The sequence below is a fragment of the Barbus barbus genome (assembly GCF_936440315.1).
Source record: "Barbus barbus genome assembly, chromosome: 3".
Classification (NCBI taxonomy): Eukaryota; Metazoa; Chordata; class Actinopteri; order Cypriniformes; family Cyprinidae; genus Barbus; species Barbus barbus.
The window spans coordinates 1259037-1286202 of NC_136731.1; the positions used below are offsets into that span (position 1 = coordinate 1259037).

Sequence of the window (27166 nt, forward strand, 5' to 3'; positions counted from 1 at the left end):
GTGACACTGAATATTCAGAACAACATTCTTACAATATTGTTTAAATAAAAGATTTTATGGACCGAGGGATTTTAAAGTTGATTTCAATTTAAACTTGATCCTTTTTTAATGTATACGATTTTTAATGTACTTTAAGCATTTTACAGGGATAGTTCAACTAAAAATGCTGATTCTGTCATCATTCACTCACCCTCAAAATGTTCCAAACCTGTAAGAGTTTTGTTCACATTAGAACACAACTGAAGATATATTTAATGATTTAATTGAGTCTTTTATTCACAGATAAACATGAATCAGTGCACATATCAGTTATGGAAAACAGAAGCTCAAGCACACTTGCTTGTGTCAGAATCAATGATCGTGATCAGTTGATATTTGTGTTTTTTGTGTGATATTTGTGTATTTCACAGCACATTTGAGATATGTAAGAACCAATGAGGTTCTGTTTATGTTTGCTGATCAGTGTAAATATGTGAATAAAAACCTAAATTAAATCTGTTCACAATATAAAGTGATCAAGTCTCTTCAAAATATTTTACTAAACCACTCAATGTCAGTTGAGGGACAGAAATATCTCAGAATTCATTCAAAAATATCTTCATTTGTGTTCAGAAAATGAATGTTTTCTTCAGGTTTGGAACGACATGAGAGTGAGGAAATTATGACACAATGTTCATTTTTGGGGGAACTATCTCTTTAACATTACACGTCACCCATTGATTGGCAACATTTAGACAGAAGAAACATGTGAGGCCATCTGTTTTTACAAATTTTTTACAAGTATTTTTTACATTGAGAAATTGAAGCATTTCTGACATAAAGCTAATTTCTGGTTTGTTATTTAGTGCTTCCACTCAGGAATTTGTGAAACAATGGCACAACATAACACCAGCATCAATGACTCAACTGCATCAGATGATCAGGGGCGGGAGAAATTTGTATATGCATACTTTGTATTTATCAGTCTCCTTTCAGTCATTGAGATTCCAGTCATGATCTTAACTCTGATCGCATTGTGTTTCCTCTTCAAATCTCGGCCTGCTGCTTCAGTTTTTGTTAGTCATTTGATACTTTCAGATCTCATACAGGTCATTTATATGTTAATAAGAACAGCAATCTCAGGGACATATGAACTGTATACTGCATATTGGTATTCTCTGATTGTAGGTCTGTATTTTATGGCATGTGTGGCTTTTGAACGATATCTTCTGGTTTCTCATCCTGTCTGGTACAAATCTCACCAGTCACTCAAACTCTCCTGTTTTATTTCTGTGATCGTCTGGTTTGTGCCTCTGATCTTTGCAGAAATAGACCCCCCTTATATTCATTTTAATGCTCTACCCCTGTGTATAGCGTGTTTAATTCCCTACCCCATCATCCTTCTCTGTTTTGCTGGCACTTGGCGAGGTCTTTCTCACTCAATATCACTGACTGCTCTCAAGCGTAAATATATTTTGGGCAGTTTGTTCCTGGTGCTGTTGACTTACACATTTCTCATTCTGCCTTTTGTGATTATGGTATTTCTTAAAGATTTTGTTCACTATTACAGTGAATTTATTGTGAAATTTTACAGATGTGCACGATTGCTCCTGTATTTGAATCCACTTGCTGACTGTTTGCTGTACTTGCTCCTGAGGCCCGATGTTGGTGATCTAATGAAGTCTGTTCGCAGCTGTTGTAGACATCAGAGATCGAATCACAACCAGGACGAACACTCTGTAGTGAATCCACAGAGCAGCTGCTGTACTGTAGTGTGCTGTATTTCAGCTGAGAAGCCTGCATCTCATTCACTGAACACCTGCAGCTCAGTTTAACCTGCTGATAAATATAGAGCTGAAAAACACTGCACTACTGTATATTTAAATGAAATCAAGGTCCATTTTTACATTGCAAACACACTTTATTTTAAGAAAATTGAGGTTTGTTTATTTATAAAACAATTAGTAAACTAATTAAAAAATAAAGAAAAAGGAAAAGATAATTGTGTTTCTGATTCTGCTGACTGTGTAGTAGCCGTAATTAATCATATGATGGAGAGGATGGTTATGACTGGTCATAATCTAATGGCGCTAAGGTTTTACATCAAATCTATTATTAAAGAAAAGTATGTTAGAGGTTATTAAGTGAACTTTATAAAACTATATATAAAATATTAAGCAGCACTAGAAAATACATTTTTCATTTTGGAATATCACATGAAATATCATATTTAATGCCGCCACATCCCCCACACTGGACTCTGGAAAAATATATTGACTTTGCTTTACAATTGAGTGGATCTGCTTTCACAGGGTTTCTGCAGGTCTCTTCAAATCTTATTTAATGCTTTTTAATGCCATTTTTAACATTTTTAATGCCATACACAACCTATGACTAACCATGGACACTACACACACACTTGTGTGTGTGTGTGTATTTATAATAAATGTTTTAAATTCCCATGTCCCAAATTCTGAATTTTAATCATTCAGTTTGACAATGAGGCAACAATGAAACTATATTACTCTGCACTGAATTAGAAATGGCTCAGGAGACATCTTAAAATGTTCAAATTTGCAGATATTTCAAAATTTCAAATGCTATCAGACTGGACCAGTGGCGTAGCAAGTCAGCCCCGGGCCCATATGCAAAAAACATTTCACGGGCCTCCCCAAATGATACATCAAGGCTCATTGATGGTTGATTACAGCTCTCCTTCATCTCCGCTGGTTCTGTCCAGCTCCGCGCCTCCCGAGCGCCCCCAAGTTTCCGCACTGCAAGAGCGCCCTCAAGTATCCGCGCTTCAAGAGCGTCCCCAAGTATCCGCGCTTCAAGAGCGTCCCCAAGTATCCGCGCTTCAAGAGCGTCCCCAAGTGTCCGCGCTTCAATAGCGCCCTCAAGTATCCGCGCTTCAAGAGCGTCCCCAAGTATCCGCGCTTCAAGAGCACCTCCAAGTTTCCACACTGCAAGAGCGCCCTCAAGTATCCGCGCTTCAAGAGCGTCCCCAAGTATCCGCGCTTCAAGAGCGTCCCCAAGTATCCGCGCTTCAAGAGCGCCTCCAAGTTTCCACGCTTCAAGAGCGCCCTCAAGTATCCGCGCTTCAAGAGCGCCCTCAAGTATCCGCGCTTCAAGAGCGTCCCCAAGTATCCGCGCTTCAAGAGCGCCCTCAAGTATCCGCGCTTCAAGAGCGTCCCCAAGTATCCGCGCTTCAAGAGCGCCTCCAAGTTTCCACACTGCAAGAGCGCCCTCAAGTATCCGCGCTTCAAGAGCGTCCCCAAGTATCCGCGCTTCAAGAGCGCCCTCAAGTATCCGCGCTTCAAGAGCGTCCCCAAGTATCCGCGCTTCAAGAGCGCCTCCAAGTTTCCACACTGCAAGAGCGCCCTCAAGTTTCCACACTGCAAGAGCGCCCTCAAGTATCCGCGCTTCAAGAGCGCCCTCAAGTATCCGCGCTTCAAGAGCGTCCCCAAGTGTCCGCGCTTCAAGAGCGCCCTCAAGTATCCGCGCTTCAAGAGCGTCCCCAAGTGTCCGCGCTTCAAGAGCGCCCTCAAGTATCCGCGCTTCAAGAGCGTCCCCAAGTGTCCGCGCTTCAAGAGTGCCTCCAAGTATCCGCACTTCAAGAGCGTCCCCAAGTGTCCGCGCCTCCCGAGCGTCCTCAAGAGCCTGCTCTTCTAGAGCGCCCCCTAGAACCTGCTCCTCCTGAGCTTCCCCAAGAGTCCTCTCCTCCTGAGCGCCCCACAGAGCCCACTCCACCTGAGCGCCCCGCCGAACCCGCTACTCCAGTTTGGCCCCTGGAAGGGAACATTCCCCAAAAACTTCAAACACATTCCAAAATGGAGTAAATGATCCCCGTGCCAGGCACCAATGGCCTGACTAGACCAGTGGTCTGTCTCCACAATTCCAAATACACATCACACACACACACAAAGACATTTTCTTTATTTAGGCCATAATTAAGCAGTTATATATGAGACCCTGGACCACAAAACCAGTCTTAAGTGTCAATTTTTCGAAATTGAGATTTATACATCATCTGAAAGCTGAATAAATAAGCTTATTTGTTAGGATCGGACAATAGGCCTATTTCACAACGTGACGTCAGCAAGCCGGAAGTAGGGAAAACTCTTTTCCGGTAAAAGCGTTTCCAGAACAATGGCGGAGACTAAAAGTAGTCAATCTTGTAGCGTACCTTTGTGTTTCAACTCGAAGAAGAAACAACCGTATTTATCGTTTCATAGTTTTCCTAGTGATGAAAATATGAAAAAGTGCTGGATTTGGGCAATACGAAGAGACGAGGGGGCGGCATTTACAGTGAGGAAGGGTAGCACTTTCGTGTGTTCTATGCACTTCACGGAGGATGAAGTCCGCGTCCATCCACAGTCCGGGCGCAAATATCTTACACCGCAGGCTGTGCCTTCCAGGTTTTCGTGGAACGACTGGGGAGACGTTAAATCACGCCAGACACGGACGGCAAAAAGAGGTGTCGTTGGTGAGCAGGAGGAAGAAAATGCTGAAATGGAGAATGTTGCTACGGCGCCGGTGAAGGAGCACGATTACAACAGCCGCCCTCCTCCGGGTGAGTGTAGCATGTTGTTAGCTAGTTAGTGAATGTGTTGTAAAATTATTTACGCAGTGTGCTGCTAGTTAAAGCTGTTAATTTTTACTCTTGTCAGCCCCTGTTTATACTGCTCTCTGTGGATTAGCTCATTGGTTCTCTATAATAACTGCATGTGAGAATATTGGGGTAAATAAAGAATTTACAGTGATGTTAAAAGTATTAAATTAAATATAATGGCATAAACCTGTAATGGTTAATTACCAGATAGAGATGTTGTTTTTTTCATCACAAATGTAGTCTGATAATGAATTGTCATGACATAACATTAAAAAAAATATATGTTGTTGCATTTTAATTAGGTGCTCTTGATGAGGCATTGGAAAAAATAAAGGAGTTGGAGGAACTGGTGTCAAGCCTTACCATCTATCGAGCTTTGCTGGATAGATGGTGTGTGTCTGATGAAGACTTCAGGTATTTCACGAGGTTCTCAAACAAAAACATCTTTTTTGTTTTCTGGAGATCTATTGAGCCCTCTGCATCCAAGATTGTATACTGGTCCAAAGCCAAGAGGATTGGAATTTCAACTGCAGAAAAAGAGGTTGTGAAGCCAAGCCCCCAGCGCAAGATCAGGTACAGACTCTTCACTACATAATTTCAGCAGTTTAGTACCTTAATTTACTTGTGTACTTTAAACAAAATAAATATAAAATGTGTAACTGTAGCAACTTTTCTGATCTCATCAACAGTGAAAAAAAATTCATCTTAAGAATCTTAAGTCAACTTCATCCCTAGCAAGGGTAAGTAATTTCTCAAATTTTCATTTTTTGTTTATCTAGTATTTTTGTTAATCTTATTTATTATGGCCAAGTATTAAGTAGCATTAATAGATCACCTACACACATTTTATAACAGACATCATCTTTGTTTCCTATAACAGAAGCAGGTTCTCCTAACCTAGCCTACTTTGTGACACTGTGGTCTATCTTCTGGTAAGTTGGAGGTTTTGTTACCCATTTCAGACAGGATTTTAAGTTACATTATTTATGTAATTGAAAACAGAAAATGGTCAATTTTTTACCGCATTAAATGTTGGAAATTAAGATTTATTTTGTTTTTTTGAAAACAAGCAAAATGATTTAATTCAATTTTAACACAAACGACCTCTCCTTTAACCTAACTCTCTTGCAACAGAATCTTTCAGTTTTTAACACATTGAGCTGGACTGTCATTGACTCCTCTTTCCAGCTTGGGAAAAGTAAGTTTCAACATATTTTCAATGTTCTTCAATTTTTATCATAAATCTTACTCTAAATTTAATGTTATAAAAAAAATCCTAAAGTCTAGTGCAGTTAAACCGTAAATGAACTATGAATGACTGTTTTTTTTTTCTTGCAAACTAAATAACTATATAACGGTGAATAATAGAAACATCATTGGTTAGGCAGCACTTCCTGCCTATTTTCTCCCTAGCAAAACGTGAATGTATGTGCCAAAGTAGAATTCATCAGCTTTAGCCTTGATTTCTTGGATAAGATCATAATCTCTCCATACTCTCTCCACAGTGAAGTCACCCCTGGTATTTGTCACCAGATCACACCAAGCTAAGCCAGTGACCATCAGCTGACCCTGGACTTGCCAGTGGTAGGTGTGTGATTTCCGTAGTTTGGCTTGGCCCCCAACAAACTCAGTGTGTGATGCTGCTCCAATGTCTTTCACATCAGGGCACTTTACTTCTACCAGGCCATAGGGAGGGTCTTCATTTGGGTCAACCACCTTGCCATCTGGACTAGCACCAAGGTGTGGAGCTTCAGGGTGGATGATGAGACCGCATGGAAGTACATTCACACTGAAAGTCTCTGCATAGCGGCGAAGAACCTCTGGCTCAAGTTCAACTCCTCTACGCATTGCTTTGGTCTGGGGCGCACCTTTAATGATCCGGCCAGCAAGTGTTTTTGCCGTGGATTCTGACCTCACATGAGCTGCTTCATAGAACTTGCTTGCTGTAAGTCGGAGGCGACGCATGCTGAACCAGAGTGGGCTTTTGGATTGATCCCGTGTTCCCACCTCAATGATCCCTGACATTTGAGGTGTCACCTCCAGGCTCTGCATATGCATGAGTTCAGCCCAGCTGCCAGGGACAAAATGATATTGTGGAAGTGTGTATTGTGCGACAGGTAATGGGGGGAATTCTGGTGCATTTGGATGGGCAAGCAAATCAGTTGGCAGCACAACAGGACACTGGTAAGAAAGCAGTGAACCTTTTGGGACCTCTCCAAATTTTGATGACACCATGGTTACAGCAGACATCCCATCAACAATCTTTGCTATGAGGGGTTGAGGTCGAAGTGAAATGAGGGATGCTGCTCCAGCAATCACATCATTATCAGGAAAAGGTCCTAAAACAAAATGTTTGTCTCACTGTGTTAATTGTTAATCATTTCATAAATGTATTTTATTAGTATTTGGAGATTACCTCCATATGCTTTGTACAGGGTTGATTGCACACTGCTCCTACCAGAGGCTTTTGGCTTGCGCACCACAAGCTCATCCACTGGTTCTGGAGTTATGCCCTGACAAAACATTTATTATATATATAGTACGGGATTGTAGTCTGATTTGCACAATATGCACTTCAAATTTATATGTATGTATATATAATATTTATTTATTAATGCTGACTTATTACTGCTTTATTTATTGTTATCTGTTGTCAAATAAAAACTTTAATTATCAGTAGTTTTCTTATTCATTTTACCTGGGTGCGGGGCCTATGCCAGGCCTGCTGCTTGCTTGTGGATGCAAGGGCAGCTGGAACATTTTTGGTGCCTAGCGCACTAAAATGTGCTGTCTGGTAGAGTAGTGCAACCAGATGGTTGCACAAACATCTTCCAGCAGCACACGAGCATGTATATGCAGTCAGTTGGGGTGGTGTGCTGGTTTCAAGTGTGATCTAAAAAAAGTGATAAAGACTTGTATTTCATATATTTAACACATATTTAGGGTGTACGCTTTGCTCAGTATAACACTTTTTGTGTGTGTGAGAGTGCGTGTGTATACACACATACGTATGAATGCAGTACTATGCAGTATCACATTCTACGTAAACTTAATCCTAACTGCAGGTGGTGCTGTTACTGCTAGACTTGATCTATTGATAGTGAGACACTTAATGCATTATAAACAATTATTAGCTAAATCCTGAATGTATTTACCTCAAGCCGATGTGGTTCCTCACGCTTTCTTAAGGATCTATAGCACCTGCCCCTAATTACTACTTTCCCTAAAATAATGTTTGAGACTGAAGTGTCCAAACACAAAAACAGTTATTAACAGGACGTTTTTTTATTAATAATAAACCAATTAATCCATAAAAAAACATTGATAATTCGGAAATTAGCTACCATGGCTGTGTAATACATACCTTGGTAATCAAAAACAAATTGTTCATAAAAAAATTTATAACCCTTGTCCAGTTTTGATCGCCTCACATCTCCCTGCAATCTATCAACAAAACGGACAACATCTGCAATTCTTAGTGTTGGTAAACTAATTAATGACTGTGAGAAAACGAGTTCGCACTCCATTATGGCAATGAATGAAACGATCGTAACGGGCAGCGGCGCGACCGGAAGTACCGCTTCCCTACTTCCGTTCTCGGCCGCCATATTGTGAAATAGGCCTATATTTGGTCGAGATACAACTATATCAGGAATCTGAGGGTGCAAAAAAAATCTAAATACTGAGAAAATCAACTTTAAAGTTGTCCAAATGAAGTTCTTAGCAATGCATATTACTAATCAAAAATGAAGTTTTCATATATTTATGGTAAGAAATTTACAAAATATCTTCACGGAACATGATTTTTATTTAATATCCTAATGATTTTTTAATTATTTTTTTTAATAATTTTGACCCATACAATGTATTTTTGGCTATTGCCACAAATATACCCCAGCGACTTAAGACTGTTTTTGTGGTCCAGGGTCACAAATGTATCTGGTATATGCATGTGTTGTATGTATGTTCCCCTAGTTACAACTCTTTACTTGTATTAGTTAGACTCTAAATGCCTATATTCAAGTGTATGAGTGTATCACTGCTTTAATATCGTCTATAGGTTACTTTCTTGGTATCAAAATGATTTGCTTTGAAGTATAACTGCACGAATAAAAATGCAAATGGACAATTAACGGAGACAAAGAACGTTTCTCCCGCTCAAAATGCATGCCTCCATTAGCCACTTCACCCAAAAGTTGGGTGCGGCTATGAACTATCAAAGGTTCAGAACTCAGGCTAATCGTGGTTCAAAAACTCTTCTTCTTGGGATGGACACGCTCCAAACTCTTGAGTTTAACCTTCTGGCAGTTTTACCTTTGCGGACTCGCTTTCTTCAGAAGAACCTGAGGAAAACCGCACTCCTAAAGAACTCATCAAAAACCTCCGTTGTCTATCGCATCAGGACTCTTGTTCAGCAACAAAACCAATGCAAGTAACCGTTTACAACTATTTGGATGCGTGTTTAAGTTTGAACCCCTTTTTAAGGTGATTTTTGATTCTTTGACGAGTCTCATTGGGTTGTGGTTAATTGATGTGAAGTACCGCCATTGTTCTTCTCTCTCTCTTTCATTACTTTCTGTCATTCTGTAAATATATGTCTTGCTTAGTTTAGTTGTATGTTAGCTATAGTTTCATTTATTAAATCCCTTATATTCACAATTGATTGTATCTGTGTCCTGCTCACGATTCAAAGTCACTGAATGTTGATCTTTGCTACATGCTCAAGTATTGCTAGTACGGCATAGGAGGAAAGCTATTCTTCCTTGGTCAGGAAAATAACCTTTCCTAGAACTGATAAATGATTGTAACTATATTTGCCCCAGTTCAAACACTGTGTGTGAATCAGTGATATTTTCCTCTTTAATGTTTGCAGCACGAAATAAACATGAATAAATATTTGAATGCATATTGAAAAAAAAAAATCTGAACAATTTAATACAAACGAGTTTCAAAAACATCTAAGCCAACGTTTTACGTTTTTTTTAATAGGTGTAATTTTCACACAAACTTCACGCAATATAACATGATTTTATACTAATTTTGACATTGTTCTTAAAATACGTTAATCATATTTATTTACCCTTGTGAAAAAGAAGTGCACTTAAGTTTGATACTGGAAATGTGGTTTGATATTGCATGACAACCGTTATATTTTCATAAATAATTGTATATATTTGCAAATAAATGGAGTGAGCATTAGAGACTTATTTCAAAAGCATTTCAAAGTCTTAATCATTGCAAGCTTTTGACTGGTAGTGAGTAACACGTTAGCACACAAACAGTTTGTTAGTAGTTGTAGGCTTGACGATTTCAGTGGTTCTTACCATTCTCTGCATAAACCCTCTGTCTGATAATCTGTGTTCCAGCCTATCTAGCTCTGCAGTAGATGCTAGAGGAAAGACACCACCCTCTTCCTCTTCAGCCATCTGCATTTGGGGTACAACACGCCTGTTCCCCACTAGAGACTGGACCAGTGAAGTCAGGTGGTGGAGCTTCATGTCCATTTTTTCTAGTGTTTCTACAGCTGCAGTAAAGAAGATAATTTAATTTGGTATGTAGCTTTGATGAATGAAATAATGCATTTTGCAGCTTATTTAAATTGATATATAACGTACGTGTACATTGATTTGGTACGGAACTCAAGACTGGAGTTTCCACCAGAAGTATTTTCTGGTTTGCTAAAGTGACACACTGGAGCTCAAAATGGAGTTGGTAAGCAAAAACTTAAAGATGGAATAATGATGGTTTTCAACAGCAATTAAAAAAAGAGGTAACTTACTTGGTGTTCTTCCTTGGTAGTCGCCTGAGGGTCTCAGAATAAAAGGTGTGCTCTACAGACTGAACACAAAATGTTATTCAGCTTTAGATTGTGTGAAGGGCTGTGATTTAGTGTTTTCTCCTCCTTATTCTAATAAATGCTCTTTTACCTTGCGTGTCCACGGGTGGATGAGCACTCCAGCCGTCTCCATGATGGTCTGCCTGAGAGACACCCACTGGAGCGGAGAAAGATGGAGTGGGTAAGATTTGCTCGTTACCAAAACAAGTAAACACACACTAAAATTAAAACCAAATTTCAGAACAGCATAAAACATCTTCACTTCATATAATAAGAGTATGGTTTATTTATTATTTCATTGACATTACCAAATATCTATATTGGTATTCTGTTGACTGCTTGAGGACTCAGATGTGAATTTCACTGGGGATGTTTGCTGTAATCCAATTAATTATGATTTTTTTTTATTGAGCCCTATTTTTTAAGAGTAAGAAATAACTAAATCTGTATTTAATACTGTAGAAAAACCATGGGTTATTTTGTAATGGTGCTACTGCAAATGCTGTGGTAAACCATAGTTCATTTTGCAATTACTACAGTTTTACTACAAAAACCATGGTTAATTTTATAGTTACTATGGTTTTAATACAAAAACCGTAGTTAAACCATGGTTTATTATGTAGTTACTATGATTTTACTACAAAAACCATAGTTTAAATAAGATGCAGAATTGACGCGCTACATGTAAACGATATTCTTTGTTGTATTTTCCTGTCAAAATAACGGAGTTCCTTTGGAAGTCTTCAGCTTTTAAGAACTGCCGGGTTCTCTGGTAGTAGGCGGGACTAATGCGCAAACAACAACCTGATTGGCCGGCGCTCACATATTATTGTCCCTGTTTTGATTTCAGCAAATCAGTTTGAGCGAACGCACACAACCTGATTAATATTCATGAACCCAGCAGCTTATTAATCCTTAGTGTGTTTTAATTGTTATTAGAAGTAGATTTTGTAGTAGTTTTGTTATCCTATCAGTATTGTTTTTAGTTTTTTTCCCCCTTTTCTGTAGAAACACTACATGACAATGTCTCAAATCAACCACCACCAGTCCTAAGTTCAGTCCGCCTGACAAATATGCATTCATACATGGTTATTCTAATTACTAATGGTTAATGCTAAATTATCATAATATCATATTATAATGCTTGACTGATGCTAAGTGTACTTTCAGATATTTAAAAAACTGTGCCATGAAGCTTATATATGCAGAAAAATGTGAAAAAGTTAGGACACCCTATTGAATTCCATGGTTATCAGAACATCATAGAAATGTATCTGGTCCTTGTCAGGTCTTAAAATTTGGAAAATAAAACCTTACATGACATATCACACCGTGTCATTATTTATTTAACAAAAATTAAGCAAAGATAGAAAAGCCATGGGTGTCAAAGATAGTATGCACATTGGGACGCAGGGTTTGTTTCACATCAAAAGTAACATCTGTACTGTTAATTCATCAACTGAAAACAGCATGGATTTGGATTTAATAATCGATAGTGGATCATAAAAATCAGAATATATTAAAATTGAGAAATCTTTTTTTTACCCAACCCTAGCATATTTTGATGTCACTGTGTTTAACATTACAATAATTATGCAGTCAGTTCATGTTCTCATCATAAATAAAAATCCATAAACCCATATGCTTGTCCTGTAGGTTAGAAGCAAAAATAGAATTAAATTAAATTCAAGTGTATTTGTAGAGCGCTTTTTACGATACAAATCGTTGCAAAGCCGCTCTACAGGAATTTCAGTTTCCACAATATATTTATATATTGCAGAATCTTAATATGTTTAACTTATGGCAAAATTTGGTAATTCTGTATGTTGTCTGAGCATCGGCATCAGGGGGTTGGCATCATCTTTTCTCAGGTGTTCGGTCATCTCAGATCATTTAAGGGTTGGATCCAGACTTGAATGCTGTTTTTGTAACATGGGAAATATGATCTTCAAAGGACAAGTTGCTGTCTAATATAACACCCAGATTTTTGACTTTAGAGGACGTAACAGTGCATCCGTCTAGTTGCAAATTGTAATCCAAGAGATTCTGTGTACTGTTTTTTGGTCCAATAAGTAATATCTTACTTATCTTATCTGAATTTAATAGGAGGAAATTATTGGTCATCCAATCTTTTACATTTTTTACACAATCTATTAGCTTAGATAGTTGAGAAATTTCATCTGGTCTTGTTGAGATATATAGTTGAGTATCATCAGCATAACAATGAAAACTAATCCTGTATTTTCTAATAATATTACCAAGAGGCAACATTTATATTGAAAATAGCAGAGGACCTAGGACAGATCCTTGTGGTACTCCATACTTTACTGGTGATAATTGAGATGACTCCCCATTTAAATGAACAAAGTGGTAGCGATCGGACAGGTAGGATCTAAACCATCTTAAAGCCTGTCCTTGAATACCAGTATAGTTTTGTAATCGATCTATGAGTATATCATGGTCTATAGTGTCAAACGCAGCACTAAGATCAAGTAATACTAGCAATGAGATGCAGCCTTGGTCTGAAGCAAGAAGCAAGTCATTTGTAATTTTAACAAGTGCAGTTTCTGTGCTATGGTGAGGCCTGAAACCTGACTGAAATTCTTCAAATGTGTTGTTATAATTAAATATCAAAATTAAAATAACTTGTAATAATAGATTATGACGGAATTTAAATATTAAAGTGTAACGCAACCGCTGATTCCAACTAATGAATCCTTAACTTTGTAAAAGGCAAAAAGTTGATCATACTGATTTCAAAGAAAAATTGGATTCAAAATACAACAATTGTCAAATTACACTTGAAATATTGTTAAAAATATAATTTGATTTACCAGATTTTTTAAATTTATATAAAATAGCACAAATATATATTTACATTGTAGAAGTATCAATCAATATAACAAGGTCAATATAACCCTTCTAATTAAATTAATATTACTGTGTCTCAGTAGGGACTAATTTGTGGAGAGGACAAATATTCCAAAACTTTCTGAAAATACAGTGATAATTAACTGCACAATTACTAGAAATGTGTACCTTGGGTATTATACAATATGCATACATAAATATATTTTTCCAAAAAAAATTGTAAGACGTTTCCAACTCTGGCTTTGGACCAATTCTGTAGAATGGCCCAGAAATAATTTATTTTGGTCCAGACCTCCGCAGGGACGAGACCGGACCTCCTTGAACTTTAATTGAATACCCCTGACTTGTATCAAAGAAAGACATTATTTATATGGTTTTGTAATATCTGTGTCACACATTTCCTTATGTGTCATGGTAGATCAGGTAGATCTCTTCTCGTAGAATAGCATTACAGATCAACTGTTTTGTACATTGAAATGGATTAAAACCTAAGTAACAGGCTGGATGTACATTAACCTTACAAAGCATATAATAGAAGATCATTTTACGAAGCTCTAGACAAAATATTAGTTCAATTCATGAGGATTTTTAATGAGATTTTAACAAGCCATTAAATCACTGAAGATCTGCGATAAAGACTTATGAACATCAGTGCGTGGTTCCTCCACTGCATGGATCCTCATGTGCATCTTCAGGTGACTTTTAAAAGTGAAACTCTTTCCGCACTGATCACACGTGTGCGGCTTCTCTCTGCCGTGGATCTTCTCATGTTTTTTCAGATGTCCTGACCGACTGAATGCCTTGTCACAGTGTGAACACTTGTAAGGTTTCTCTCCAGTGTGGATCCTCTCATGTGTTTTCAGAGATCCTGACTGACTGAATGTCTTGTCACAGTGTGAACACTTGTAAGGTTTCTCTCCAGTGTGGATCTTCTCATGTGTTTTCAGAGATCCTGACCGACTGAATGTCTTGTCACAGTGTGAACACTTGTAAGGTTTCTCTCCAGTGTGGATCTTCTCATGTTTTTTCAGATGTCCTGACCGACTGAATGCCTTGTCACAGTGTGAACACTTGTAAGGTTTCTCTCTGCTGTGGATCTTCTCATGTGTTTTCAGAGATCCTGACTGACTGAATGCCTTGTCACAGTGTGAACACTTGTAAGGTTTCTCTCCAGTGTGGATCCTCTGGTGCAGTTTTAACTGTCTCGCTGAAGTAAAAGTCTTGTCACACTCAAAGCACAAGTACTCTCTCACACCAGTATGAGTTTTCTGATGTTTAAGTAAACTTTGAATCTGTGAAAAACTCTTTCCACATTCAGAGCAGGAATGTGGCTTCTCCTTCGTATGAACTGTCAGGTGTTTCTTCAGGTTTGATGACCGACTAAATGTCTTGCCGCACTGATCACACTTGAATGGCTTTTCTCCGGTGTGGATCCTCATGTGTTCTTTAAGGCTTGCTGATTGTGTGAAACTCTTCCCACACTGATCACATGTGAATGGCCTCTCACCGGTGTGGATCCTCATGTGATCTTTAAGATAATCTTTGTGTGTGAAACTCTTCCCACACCGATCACACTTGAATGGCTTTTCTCCAGTGTGAACTTTCATGTGTCCTTTAAGGTGTGCTGGTTGCGTGAAGCTCTTTCCACATTGGTCACACATGAACAGCTTCACTCCAGTGTGAACACTCATGTGACCCTCAAGACTAACTTTGTGTGAGAATCTCTTTCCACACTGATCACACGCGAACGGCTTCACTCCAGTGTGGGTCATCATGTGAATGCTAAGATTATGTTTGTTTGTGAAACTCTTCCCGCACTGATCACATGCGAACGGCTTCACTCCAGTGTGGGTCATCATGTGAATACTAAGATTATGTTTGTTTGTGAAACTCTTCCCACACTGATCACACGCATGTGGCTTTTCTCCGGTGTGGATCCTCATGTGTTCTGTAAGACGTGCTGGTCGTGTAAAGCTCTTTCTACATTGGTCGCATGTGAACGGTTTCTCTCCAGTGTGAACTCTCATGTGACGCCTAAGACTTTGTTTGTATGTGAAACTCTTCCCGCACTGATCACATGTAAACGGCTTTTCTCCAGTGTGGATTTTCATGTGTTTGTTAAGTTGTCCTTTTTCTTTGAACTGATTTCCACACTGATCACATGTGAACGGTTTCTCTCCAGTATGAACTCTCATGTGACGCTCAAGAATTGATTTGCATGGGAAACTCTTTCCACACTGAGTGCAGGTGATAGATTTATTGGCTTTTCTTTTCTTTAAAAATGTCTTTTTAGTCTTTGAGAGACTCAAAGGTTTTTCTCCAGGTTTGTCATGATGCTCCTCCTCTACTTCACTCAGTTCTTCACTCTCCTCGCTCTCTTCCATCGGCTCTGAAATAAATAAAAAAATCACTTTAAATAAACCAATATTCAAAGAGTGAAATATGAAAGTGAGTCCTGATGTAATAGCAGAAAAAAGACAGCTGCTGTAAAACAATCATTCTGGTGTGTTTTTATGAATTGTATGAATGAGGTACATTGACATGTCAGTTATTGTTTTCAAAAAGATTTTAGGCACAAATTATTAGGGGTGTAACGATATCACAAACCGAAAGATCGCGATACACCACCCACGATACGAATCGCGGTTCTCTCGTCGTGTACCGCGGTACTCTCACGCCCCCTGCTGCCCATTGTTGAGGTTAATGGCACTTATCTCTAACTAACTATTAATTTAAACTAATTTTTCTTTGCTTACATTTGATTAAATTGTATTAGTAACGACTAATAAGAGCTTTTTAATTTTGTTCTAAATATTATATTCTAAAGTTACTGTTTTCCAAGTGCATGTCATTTCACGTGACTTGGGAGTGAGCGTCACACTCGGTTGCTAGTATATGCAGGACGGCTGCTTCACATAGTACTGAAACTGCAGATCCCGGACACATTTAAGTCTCCTGTGTGGGAACACTTTGGTTTTCCAGTGGAGTACAGGAATGGAATTTGTGTCGTAGACAATGCACACACAATCTGTCGTAACTGTTTCACAAAACTCTCTTAGGGGCCCGTTCACATATCGCGTCTTTTGCACGCTCAAGTTCGTTATTTCAAATGTAGACGCGCTGTATGCGCGCTCATAATGGTAGCGACGCGCTCGTTTTTTCCAGGCGCGTCCGTGCCGCATCGAGATAAAAACATCTCAACTTTTCAGAATGCCGCAAGCGCACCACAGGTCATGTGACAAGAACCTTTTCCGTTACTTTGAAACCTCAGCAGCGTTTTTTTTAAGTATGGGGTACAGCAAGGGTGTCGGTGGTGGAAATCCATTGCTGAAATTTCCTTGTGACTGAGAGCGCAGCTGATGGTTGCTTAGCAACGACAGACGCCTCCGGAGCGCAACCGCCCGAGCGCTTTGGAAAAAAGGAGAAAGCGGCGCGCCTAGCGATTTACATGTTAAGTAATTGCAAAGACTCGATTAGACATCCTGAATGAGGCGACCGCATTTCAGTCAGAATGTGCTGCATGATGCTGTTTTTGAAAAAAGAACTTAAAACTTAACTGAACTTCCAAATGTTTCTTAGAGTGGACAAGCCAGTGTTTATTTTTGACTAGAGTACATTGGAGTTTATTTATTTAATTTTAGTTTACTCTGTTAAGCTGGCTGCACTAAAGAGAGAAATGTTTTATTCTGACTAGTCTACATTGGAGGTATTTATTTCATTTTTGTTTACTCCGGTATGCTGACTGCACTAAAAATGTGAAGCCAAAGTTAATAATAATAACAATAACTTGACTTAACGTTTTCTTTGAGTTAAGTGAATCTATTGTTCTTTAGCATTGCTGGTAAGATGACATGAACCCTACCCCCACAGCAAACCAAACCGTGGCTCCAAAACCGTGAACCAAACCGAACCGTGCCACTGGTGTATCGTTACACTCCTACAAATTATATAAAAAAGGATAAGCTTACTGACTGCAGAGGCAGCAAGAGCTCGTAGTGTTTTTGCTTAATACAATTTTTCTGTCTGTTAGAGTAAATATCTGCTAGTTGTTAGAAGTGATTTGTTTCCTGCTTGTTTTATTGGAAACGTTTGGGCTAATTGTGCTTGTTGCCGTTGGCTGTAATTACAAATTACAAAAAGCCTGTTTGCTACCTGTTAAAATTGCGATTAAGCTCTGGCAAACTGAACCGCACTTAGTTTCAATCTGAAGCCATTCGCGTGCTATAGGCTTTGCTGTGATTATTAGAAAGGCGTGGACAGCTGTTCCCACTCAATAAGATTGCTATGTAGATGAGCGTAGTTTACTGGTGCAGAAGTGTCTGCGAACTAAGCGTCTCAGCTCTAGCGTTCAGCCTCCTTGTGTGAAGACATACGAGTGTAAAGACCTGAAACTTTTTCCTGCACGACTTTAACCTATTGCTATTGCTTCCCAAACTGCACTCAGCCTCTTGGGCTTGACCGAGACCTGGACTCATCCAGAAGACTCAGCAACCCCTGCTGCTCTTTCTAACAACTTCTTCTCTCACACCTCCCGTCAGGTTAGGAGGGGTGGAGGTACTGGTCTCATTTCCAACAAATGGAAACACTCAACCTACACGCCCCTATGCAATAATTACTCATTGGAATCTCATGCTATTACTGTGACAGCTCCAGTAAAACATGTTGTAGTCATTTATCACCCTCCTGGCCAATTGGGCACCTTCCTAGAAGAGCTGGATGGCCTGTTGTCCTCATTCCCCGAGGATGATAGTCCACTTATAGTCTTTGGTGACTTCAACATTCATTTGAACAAACCTTATGCTGCAAATTTCCATTCACTCCTAGCATCATTAGACTTAAAATGCCAAAGTCTTCACACTAGACTTTGAGCATGCAAAATCGTTTTGCATGCTGCAATGGTCGTGATATGACATCACGCTGTGCAAAAACTTTAATTCAACACAAAACATACAATGTACTCCACTCGCCTGCAGTGCTGCAGTTTTAAATTTGTTCTTTTAATTCAGATACGAGGTCATGCTGTGACGTATTGATCTGCTGTTCACGTATTCGCAGGCCAGAGTTCACCAAGTTTGAACTTTGGAACACAGCGAAAAGCAAAACTTTTTCGCACAGGCTTGCGTTTCCGGTCTGACGCATTCGCACGCGTATGAATGGAAGTCAATGGAACGAAAAGTGCAGTGTGACTGTGACCACCCCTTTACCACCACAAGCACAAATCTGGCAGCCAACTGGACTTCATTTACACACGCAATTGTGTTGCAGTCAACATTTTGGTAAAACCCCTACACACCTCTGACCACTACTTCATTACATTTAACCTACATCTTGCTACCTCCGAGCCACCAACACCTCTACCAGTTACCTTTAGACGAAACCTTCATTCACTTTCACCCTCACATCTTTCCCCTGTAGTGTCCTTGTCTCTTCCCTCACCTACCCATTTCTCATCTCTAGATGTGAACGCTGCAACTGACACTTTGTGCTCCACTTTAACTTCGTTTAGACAATATCCTCTCTCCTCCAGGCCAGCTCGTGCTGCCCCTTCTAACCCCTGGTTATCTGATGTTCTTCGTGAACATCGCTCCAAACTGAGGGCAGCTGAGAGAAAATGGCACAAATCAAAAGATCCGTCAGACCTGAGTATCTATCAGTCTCTGCTTTCTTCTTTCTCTGCTGAAGTTCACACTGCCAAGGCTTCACACTTCCACAACAAGATCAACAGCGCATCAGACACGCGCAATCTCTTCAAAACATTCAGCTCTCTCCTCTGTCCCCCACCACCTCCTTAACAGCCAATGACTTTCAATCAGCAGCTAGTTCTCAGCTCCACACACGCAGGAACTCAAACCAACCACATCTACTGCTAAAACTCCCCTCTTCTCTTTCTGTCCCTCACTGAGGCAGAAGTATCCAAACTTCTCCTCTCCAGCCATCCTACAACACGTCCTCTCGACCCAATCCCCTCACACCTTCTCAAAGCTATCTCTCCTACACTCTTACCAGCACTCAGACACATCTCTCCTCACAGATCTTCCCAACTGCATTCAAGCAGGCTCGGGTAACCCCACTGCTCAAAAAACCTACATTAAACACTTCACTTACAGATAGTTTCTTTCCATTTATAGTGAAAACGCTTGAACGAGTTGTTTTCAACCAGTTATCCTCATTTGTGTCAAAGAATAACCTACTGGATGCTAAGCAATCAGGTTTCAGATGTGGACATTCAACTGAGACTGTGCTACTCTCAGTCACGGAATCAGCTTTAGCAATCCGCAAGGTTTCAAAGTCATCAGTTCTCATTCTGTTGGATCTATCTGCTGCTTTTGACACTGTTAATAATCAGATCCTCCTGTCCACCCTCTCATCACTGGGCATCACAGGGATTCCACTTCGCTGGTTTGAATCCCATCTCAATGGTAGGTCTTTCAGGGTGCCCTGGGTACACGAACACTACATCACTGTGTTCCATCATACAAGCACATGGTTTCTTCTATCATTGCTATGCTGATGACACACAGCTCTCTCTCTCATTTCGACCTGATGATCCAACGGTAGCTGTACTCAGGCTGCCTGGCGGACATCTCGGCATGGATGAAAGAAGATCACCTACAGCTCAACCTGGCCACGTCTGAGCTTCTTGTCTTCCCTGCCACCCCAACTCTACAGCATGCTTTTACCATCCAGATAGGTTCATCAACAATTACTCCAAGTTCAGTCAGAAATCTTGGTGTAATTTTCGATGACCAGCTGACTTTCAAAGACCACATTGCAAAAACTGCTCGATCTTGCAGGTTTACATTTAGTCATTTGGCAGACGCTTTTATCCAAAGCGACTTACAATTGGGGAATACAAAAAGCGATTCATCTTGAAGAGGCAATCAGACAGAGGAAGTGCTCAAAACACCAAGTCTCAGTCATTGTTCAAATAAGTACAAGCTAGTAAGGGAGGGAGAGAAGGATAGAGGGAAAGTTTTTTTTTTTGAGTTTAGGATGAAGACAAGTACTGCCGAAAGAGATGAGTTTTCAGTTGTTGCTTGAAGATTGACAGGGATCCAGCGTTCCGGATAGGGGTGGGAAGATTATTCCAGCAGCCAGGAATGGTGAACGAGAATGCTCTGGAGAGTGATTTTGAGCCTCTCTGTGATGGTACCACAAGGCGTCGCTCACTAGCAGATCTCAGACTTCTGGAGGGGATGTAGGTTCGTAATAGTGAGTGGAAGTAGGAGGGTGCTGAGCCTGTGGTCGTTCTGTATGCAAGCATCAGTGTCTTGAACTTGATGCGAGCTGCCACTGGTAGCCAGTGCAAGGAGATGAAGAGAGGTGTAACATGCGCTCTTTTGGGCTCGTTGAAGATCAGTCGTGCCGCTGCATTCTGAGGTTTGCATTGCACAACATTAGAAAGATCAGGCCCTTCCTTACACAGCATGCTGCACAACTTCTTGTCCAGGCCCGTGTCATTTCTAGACTGGACTACTGCAATGCTCTTCTAGCTGGACTTCCATCACGTGCAATCAAACCTTTACAGATGATTCAGAATGCAGCGGCACGACTTGTCTTCAGCGAGCCCAAAAGGGCCCACATCACACCTCTCTTTATCTCCCTGCAGTGGCTCCCGGTTGCAGCTCGCATCAAGTTCAAGACACTGATGCTTGCATATAGAACAGCCACTGGCTCAGCACCCTCCTACTTCCACTCACTTATGACAATCTACATAACGTCCAGAAAACTGAGATCTGCGAGTGAACGATGCCTCGTGATGCCATTACAGAGAGGCACAAAATCACTTTCCAGAACGTTTTCATTCACCGTTCCTGGCTGGTGGAATGAACTTCCCACCCCTATCCGGAATGCTGAATCCCTGACAATTTTCAAGCAACAATTGAACACTCATCTCTTCCGTCATCACTTGACTTCATCTTAAAAAAAACAAAAACAAAAAAAACTTTACTCTCTTTCATTTACTTTGCTCTTTTTCTTTATCATCTCCCTGTCTAGCTAGCATTTGCTTGGAACAATGCCTGGAACTTTGTATTATAAGCACTTCATGTGTCTGTTTGCCTCTTTATAATGTATCGCATATTGTATTCCACAATTGCAAGTCGCTTTGGATAAAAGCATCTGCTAAATGAATAAATGCAAATTAAATTTTGTTGTAGTGAGTACTATCAATCATCTAATGTTAAGTTAAAGGGACCAAACAGATCTCGCTCCCCATTTATTTCCATAGCAGGAAAAATAAATACTATAATAGTCAATGGAGGGGCAATATCTGTTTAGCTTCCAAGTATCTTCCTTTGTGTTCAGCAGAATAAAGAAATGTATACAGGTTTGGAGCAACCTGAGGGTGGGTAAATGATGACAGAATTTTCATTTATGGGTGAACTATCCCTTTATCCCTCTGGGGTCGGCTGTCTCACCGGCGAGACAAGCTCATCTTTTTTCTTACCAGAAATACTGATTTTGGTCACACAAATAAGTGTTATACATCAATCGAAACTGTTAAGTGTCTACTTTTTTGTGTACACTCCTGATTACAACAAAACTTTGTGGTTTTGGAAAAAAAAAGAAAAACTGGGTGCGCTCTTTGTCTTCTCCATCTCCACGAACTGCTTTTTGAAACAAGTAACTAAAATGAACTAACTCAGCAAATACTCAAAGAAACATGGGGAGTTCACTCTATTTGAAAGTAAACACTTCAAGCTTTCTATAAAGTAAGTCTTATCAAAAACAAACATTCTGTGATGAAGTAATCCGTATGTAATACGGTGTTCAGTCTTTCCCGTCTAACTCATTATCTCTAATGCAATCCCGGCCCCTCGTGGCTCGCGCCGTTCATATGTACATCCATCTTGGTCATGTATTATTGTAGCTCAGTTTGTGCTGAATACAAAAAAATACATGTTGGTCAATATTATGTTATAAGTAGCTGAAACAAGCACAAATATCCCCTGATGGGCATGTCAAGGGCCCCAAACTCGCCTCAGACCCCAGAATGTTAAATTATTCTTACAACCCTGTCAGACAGTCTGGAAAGTCCATTTACTTGATATGTTGCTTATTGCTTATAAAATATAACAAAACATACAATGTTGTATCCAACATACTAAATATCTGCTGAAACTCCATCCATTTCATAATTGAGCTCTTTATCTAAATGTGATGAAGTGCTTGAATCTTTCTAACATGAATGTTCTTCAGCATCATGAATGAAGAATAAAGAAAGAGCAACCTGTTTGTTGTTGAGTATCTTCAGTGTGTTTGATTCTGCAGGGCTCTGGATCGCTCATCTTCTCTCTGTCCTCTTTAATCAGATTTCAGCTCTTCACTTCTGAACTGATGGGAATCTTCCAGCATTTATTACTGAACCACAGTGGGAGGAGCTTCACTGCTGATGGGAGGAGCTTCACTGCGGATGGGAGGAGCTTCACTGATGATGAGTTCCAGTGTGGGAGGAGCTGATCTGCTAAAATAAAAAATATATCACTTACCGAGTTTGTTTTTATAGGGTCAAAGACCAGATGTCAAATTTTAGTGTCTGGAACAAATTAAATTGACCAAAGTGATATATTTTCATATGCAAGTGCAAATGTGTGTATAGTTATTCTTTAGTCATTAGTTATAGTTATTCTGAACTGTTCTTAATAAAATACTGAATACAAAAAAAAAGATCATACTTAATTTTATTAGGCTATTTTAAATGATTACAAAGTTCTTGCTGATAAATAAAAGCTAGTGCTTTGAAGGATAGTATCAAGGTACAGAGATTTAAATGGGCAATTAATGAGTATTTTTGGGCTGCACTCTGATCCTTAAACGCAGGTGTTTGAACATGTCATCAAATGATTCTTCTTCTAAATATGCCTGAAAAGTTTTTTTGTTGTTGCTGTAAACCCATTTTTGTTTTCTCCATTGGTGACAGAAACAGAGTAGAAACCCTTGGGAGGACTTCCGGTTTGGTAATGCGGAGGTGAGATGCACAGTGTCTACGCTCCATGTTATTACATGTAATCTTTTCAGAATACACCTTATTTTATCAGCACATCAAAGGCATTACATCTATCTTTCTATTTGTGAAAACCCATGCCTTCGCAATTTTGAATTACGAGCATGTCTACGAGAACAGGCGGCTCAAACTCAACATGCATCCTCGCAGCTTACGATCGAATCTGTTGTTAAAGAGCTTGAAAAATTCAGAAAAGACATGACTGTCAGGGGGATCTGTTGCACTTCTAAATAGCTCTCTGGAACCAATCCGGTCTTCAACTGAATCGTTTGGTGCGACCCTAACAAAACAGGCAGCTACGATCAGCGAGTTTTTTTTAGTTTCACTAATATTTTTGTTCTTATTTTTTCATGCGGAGATTGATAGATGGTAAAAGTATACAAATATACACCAAAGGAAGCAAGCCTTTTTTACTACATACATCTACACAAGTTGGGCTTAATGTCATATCTAATGGTGTGTTGAGATATTTAACATGAAAATAAACGTAGCCTAATTTGATTGTGTCTTTTTTCTTATTTAATCATGATACTGTAAGTGTCGCGTCTTGCACACTTTTCCATGAACATCCGCGCATAAATCATAACTGTGTGGGACTAATGAAATTCAATAATAACGGCAATCGTAGGCCTATTTAAAGGCTCACATTTGAATATGTTATTTTCTTTATTTATGAAGAATTATAAGCGTGTGTATGATGTGATTTAGCCTATGCATATTTATTTGTTGGAAAGTTTGGCAGTGATCACAAGATGTTTCATTTCGTTTTAGTTTTTTAAATATTTTGATATTTTTATTTAATTTCAGTTTACGAAATAGTTTTTTCATCAATCGTTTTCGTCTTAGTTTTAGTTTACGAAAATAACCTTGCATAGAAGATCTTATATCTCGCTTGAAGCACCAAAATATATTAATTGTAGGTTTACCAGGGCACTGAAGGAAAGAACACTAGGGGGTACGTGTCTAACCTGCTGTCTGAACTTCTTGGCGACTGCCTAGCAGAACCACCCGAGCTGGATCGCGCCACCACAGTCTCCGGCCTAAACAAATCCCCTCAGTCTGCTGACACCAATGAAATGAGCTTGAAGTGGCAAATTACAGGAGATCTGAAGACATCAGCATAATAAATGAGGTGAGAACAGAACTATTGACATGAAATAAAGAGTGTTTTCAGCCGCTGTTAATATTGATGAGCCTCAGCCTAGTGATCGACCGATATTGATTTTTTATAACCGATACCGATTGTTCGCGAGTTTATGTGCCCGATAACCGATATGCAGAACCGATATTTATTTACCGTTATAACGTAAATAAATGACTGCGTGAAGCAAGTCCATACTTTGGATTTACCTCCTTTCAGTCATCTTAACAAAAAATGTTTTAAGAATTAGCAGTCTTTCACGCAGGGCTCTAGACTCATTCTTCCCACTGATCTCACTGTTTATCAGTGAATCCGATATTACAAAACCGATATCCGATTATGGAAAAATGCTTAGATATCGGGAAAAATATCGGTAAATCGATATATCGGTCGCTCTCTAGTCACGATAAATGTAAAATCTTTATTTGTTCAAGTTTCAAGCCAGATTTTTGCTCCAAAGTGAAAGTTGTAGAAACCAGACCATTAATTTTCCTTATATCTAAATAGAAAAATGTATTTCTTAGTTTCTGCATGTTCTAATGAGTAATGATGAGTCAAATCAAGAAACAGGTTTGGGTTGCCTGTTATTATTAATAATAATATTAATAATAATATCACTTTTTTGTCTCTTAGAAATGCACATTTGATTGTGGCTTGAGTTATGAGTTAGTTTTGTTCATTATCAAAATCTGTAATAATTGTAGCAAGTTTTTTTTTGTTTTTTTAAGCATTGGTCTCCCATAGTAGCACACATTTAAATCATGATAAACACAATTAAAACCACATATAGCCCAGCACCTCAATACCATGGTAAAAATATAACTATGGTTTTTATATAGCCTACTTGTATGAAAAACAATAGTCTAAAAATATTCAGTATAAATGCACACATGCAGCATGGTTATCAGTCAAATTACTGTAAAACTGTACTTTAAACATACTGTTACCAGAAGGGAAATATTTCAGCAGGTTGAAGATAATTCGTGTTAACGCTGAGAATATGATTAATAGTTTTTATAAGAAATGCCAGCCCTAAAATGCCGTAATAATCAGCGTTGTCATGAGAAACGGCTCGGTTTATGATGCTACTTCTGCGTTACTCATTTACTCACAAACATTACCTTCGTGTATCTTAGATAATGCGTCAATAATAAACAAGTCATTTCCCATCGCTTGTACAACTTTCGAGTTGATTGAACGGAGTTTAAGTGAGAGACGCTTTAAACACAAACCTTTTTTCCGTCCAGTCTCAACAGATGCAGGAGCGCGGCGCGTGCTTATGACGTCACACCACCGCGCCAAAATAAAAGTCCTGTTCACACGCTGCTCCTGTGAATTGGGGTAGTGTTAGTAGCTTCCAAATGGGACGCATGTAATGCATGAATTGTCAGAAATGGAAAAGTCAGATTTAGTTTTCTAACAAATTGTTTATATTTGTATTGAGAACTTTCACAATGACATTTCAGATGTATCTGTGGGGGAGATGAATCGATCGAGGCTTTCTGTCTAGTGTGAACCTCAAAGATCGATTTGTTTATGCAAGTCTTTGATTGCACATGAAAAGCCTCTTAATGTGATTCTTAAGCTGATTCCTGTCTCTGAAACCCTTTCCACACGTATGACATTTAATTACAATTCTCTGAGTGAATTCTCATGTGGTAACTTTATATCTGAAACTCATTCCACACACATATGACTTCCCTCCAGTGTCCATAATACATTTATTTTGATGAGAAATCAGGAAATATGCAACCACAGCTGAATCCATTAAGCTTTAACACAAATCAAGCTTCTGATAATGTCTTGAGGGAAACACACCCACACAACAGAGGAAGAGATTACTAATGACAGAAATCAAACCAGTTATACAGTTAAAAACCTTCATGCCTAAAGCTTTAAAGAACGTGGACACGTGCAGTCAGTCCATGATGAGCAGGAAAACATAGAACGACAGAAGTGATCATGCACCGATTACAACAAACAATCACGAGTTTCACTCAGCAGCATGGGACACAGTTAAAGGGGCTAACATGACAGTCAGTTGTAGACTTGAGAAACAACAAAAAGTGGCTTTACGTAAATATAGTGTGTGTGTGTTTATATCTGCATTTAGACTGTGCACTTGGCCAAACAACACAATGTAGACGTACTGACCAGAAAACCTCCATTGAGGTGTTGATTTCTGATGTACCGATCCAGATCATTGATCAGACCAGACTGTGTGTAGCAGATAAGCATAACCCCCCCCCCCCCCCCCCCCATGCCATTTCCAGCTTAAAGACATAAATGAACACCTGTTTTTATTATTCAATTATCAGTACCTGAGAAAGACACAATTATTACATATTATGTGAATACATATATTTACACATTTTACAGTATTACACAGTATTCTGTTCCAGATGTATACCACATGCTAATATTATTTATTTTCTTCTACTTTTCTTAGTTTTATTTAAAAGTTCTTTGTTCCCATGTCATATATATATATATATGTATGTATGTATGCCCATTCTGAACACTGTAGCACATGTTGAACACCCTCAGACTCATCACCATCAAACTGATTTGATGCCAATCACTTCTTACATGTACTGTATTTCTGCAGATCTGAGACATGACTGTCTAGAGGAGGAAGTCTTTTATCAGAAGACTCAGAAACTGCTATAGTATGACAAATATGGTCATTATCAATGCTGTCATGCAATGTGGCTGAGGATG

General features: G+C 39.2%; 2 protein-coding genes across 5 annotated transcripts in view; one reads left to right on the plus strand and one right to left on the minus strand.

The window, feature by feature from the left end:
- The window catches only part of LOC306856321 (uncharacterized protein), a 1000538-nt gene that overhangs the window by 306888 nt on the left and 666484 nt on the right, over window positions 1-27166 (plus strand). The window lies entirely within an intron of this gene.
- LOC306845880 (uncharacterized protein) lies at window positions 11756-25757 on the minus strand. 4 transcript variants are annotated; one of them, XM_079378876.1, is made up of 4 exons: window positions 25678-25757; window positions 24273-24410; window positions 22531-22764; window positions 13531-15687 (listed from the first exon to the last, which is right to left on the minus strand). In XM_079378876.1, the coding sequence occupies exons 3-4, from the start codon at window positions 22586-22588 to the stop codon at window positions 13898-13900; spliced, it is 1848 nt and encodes a 615-aa protein (XP_079235002.1). In that variant the 5' UTR covers window positions 22589-22764; window positions 24273-24410; window positions 25678-25757; the 3' UTR covers window positions 13531-13897. The 4 variants fall into 4 exon arrangements, with proteins under 4 accessions (XP_079235003.1, XP_079235002.1, XP_079235004.1 ...); XM_079378878.1 differs by having other exon boundaries at window positions 25567-25689; XM_079378877.1 differs by lacking the exon at window positions 24273-24410 and having other exon boundaries at window positions 11756-15687; window positions 25678-25724.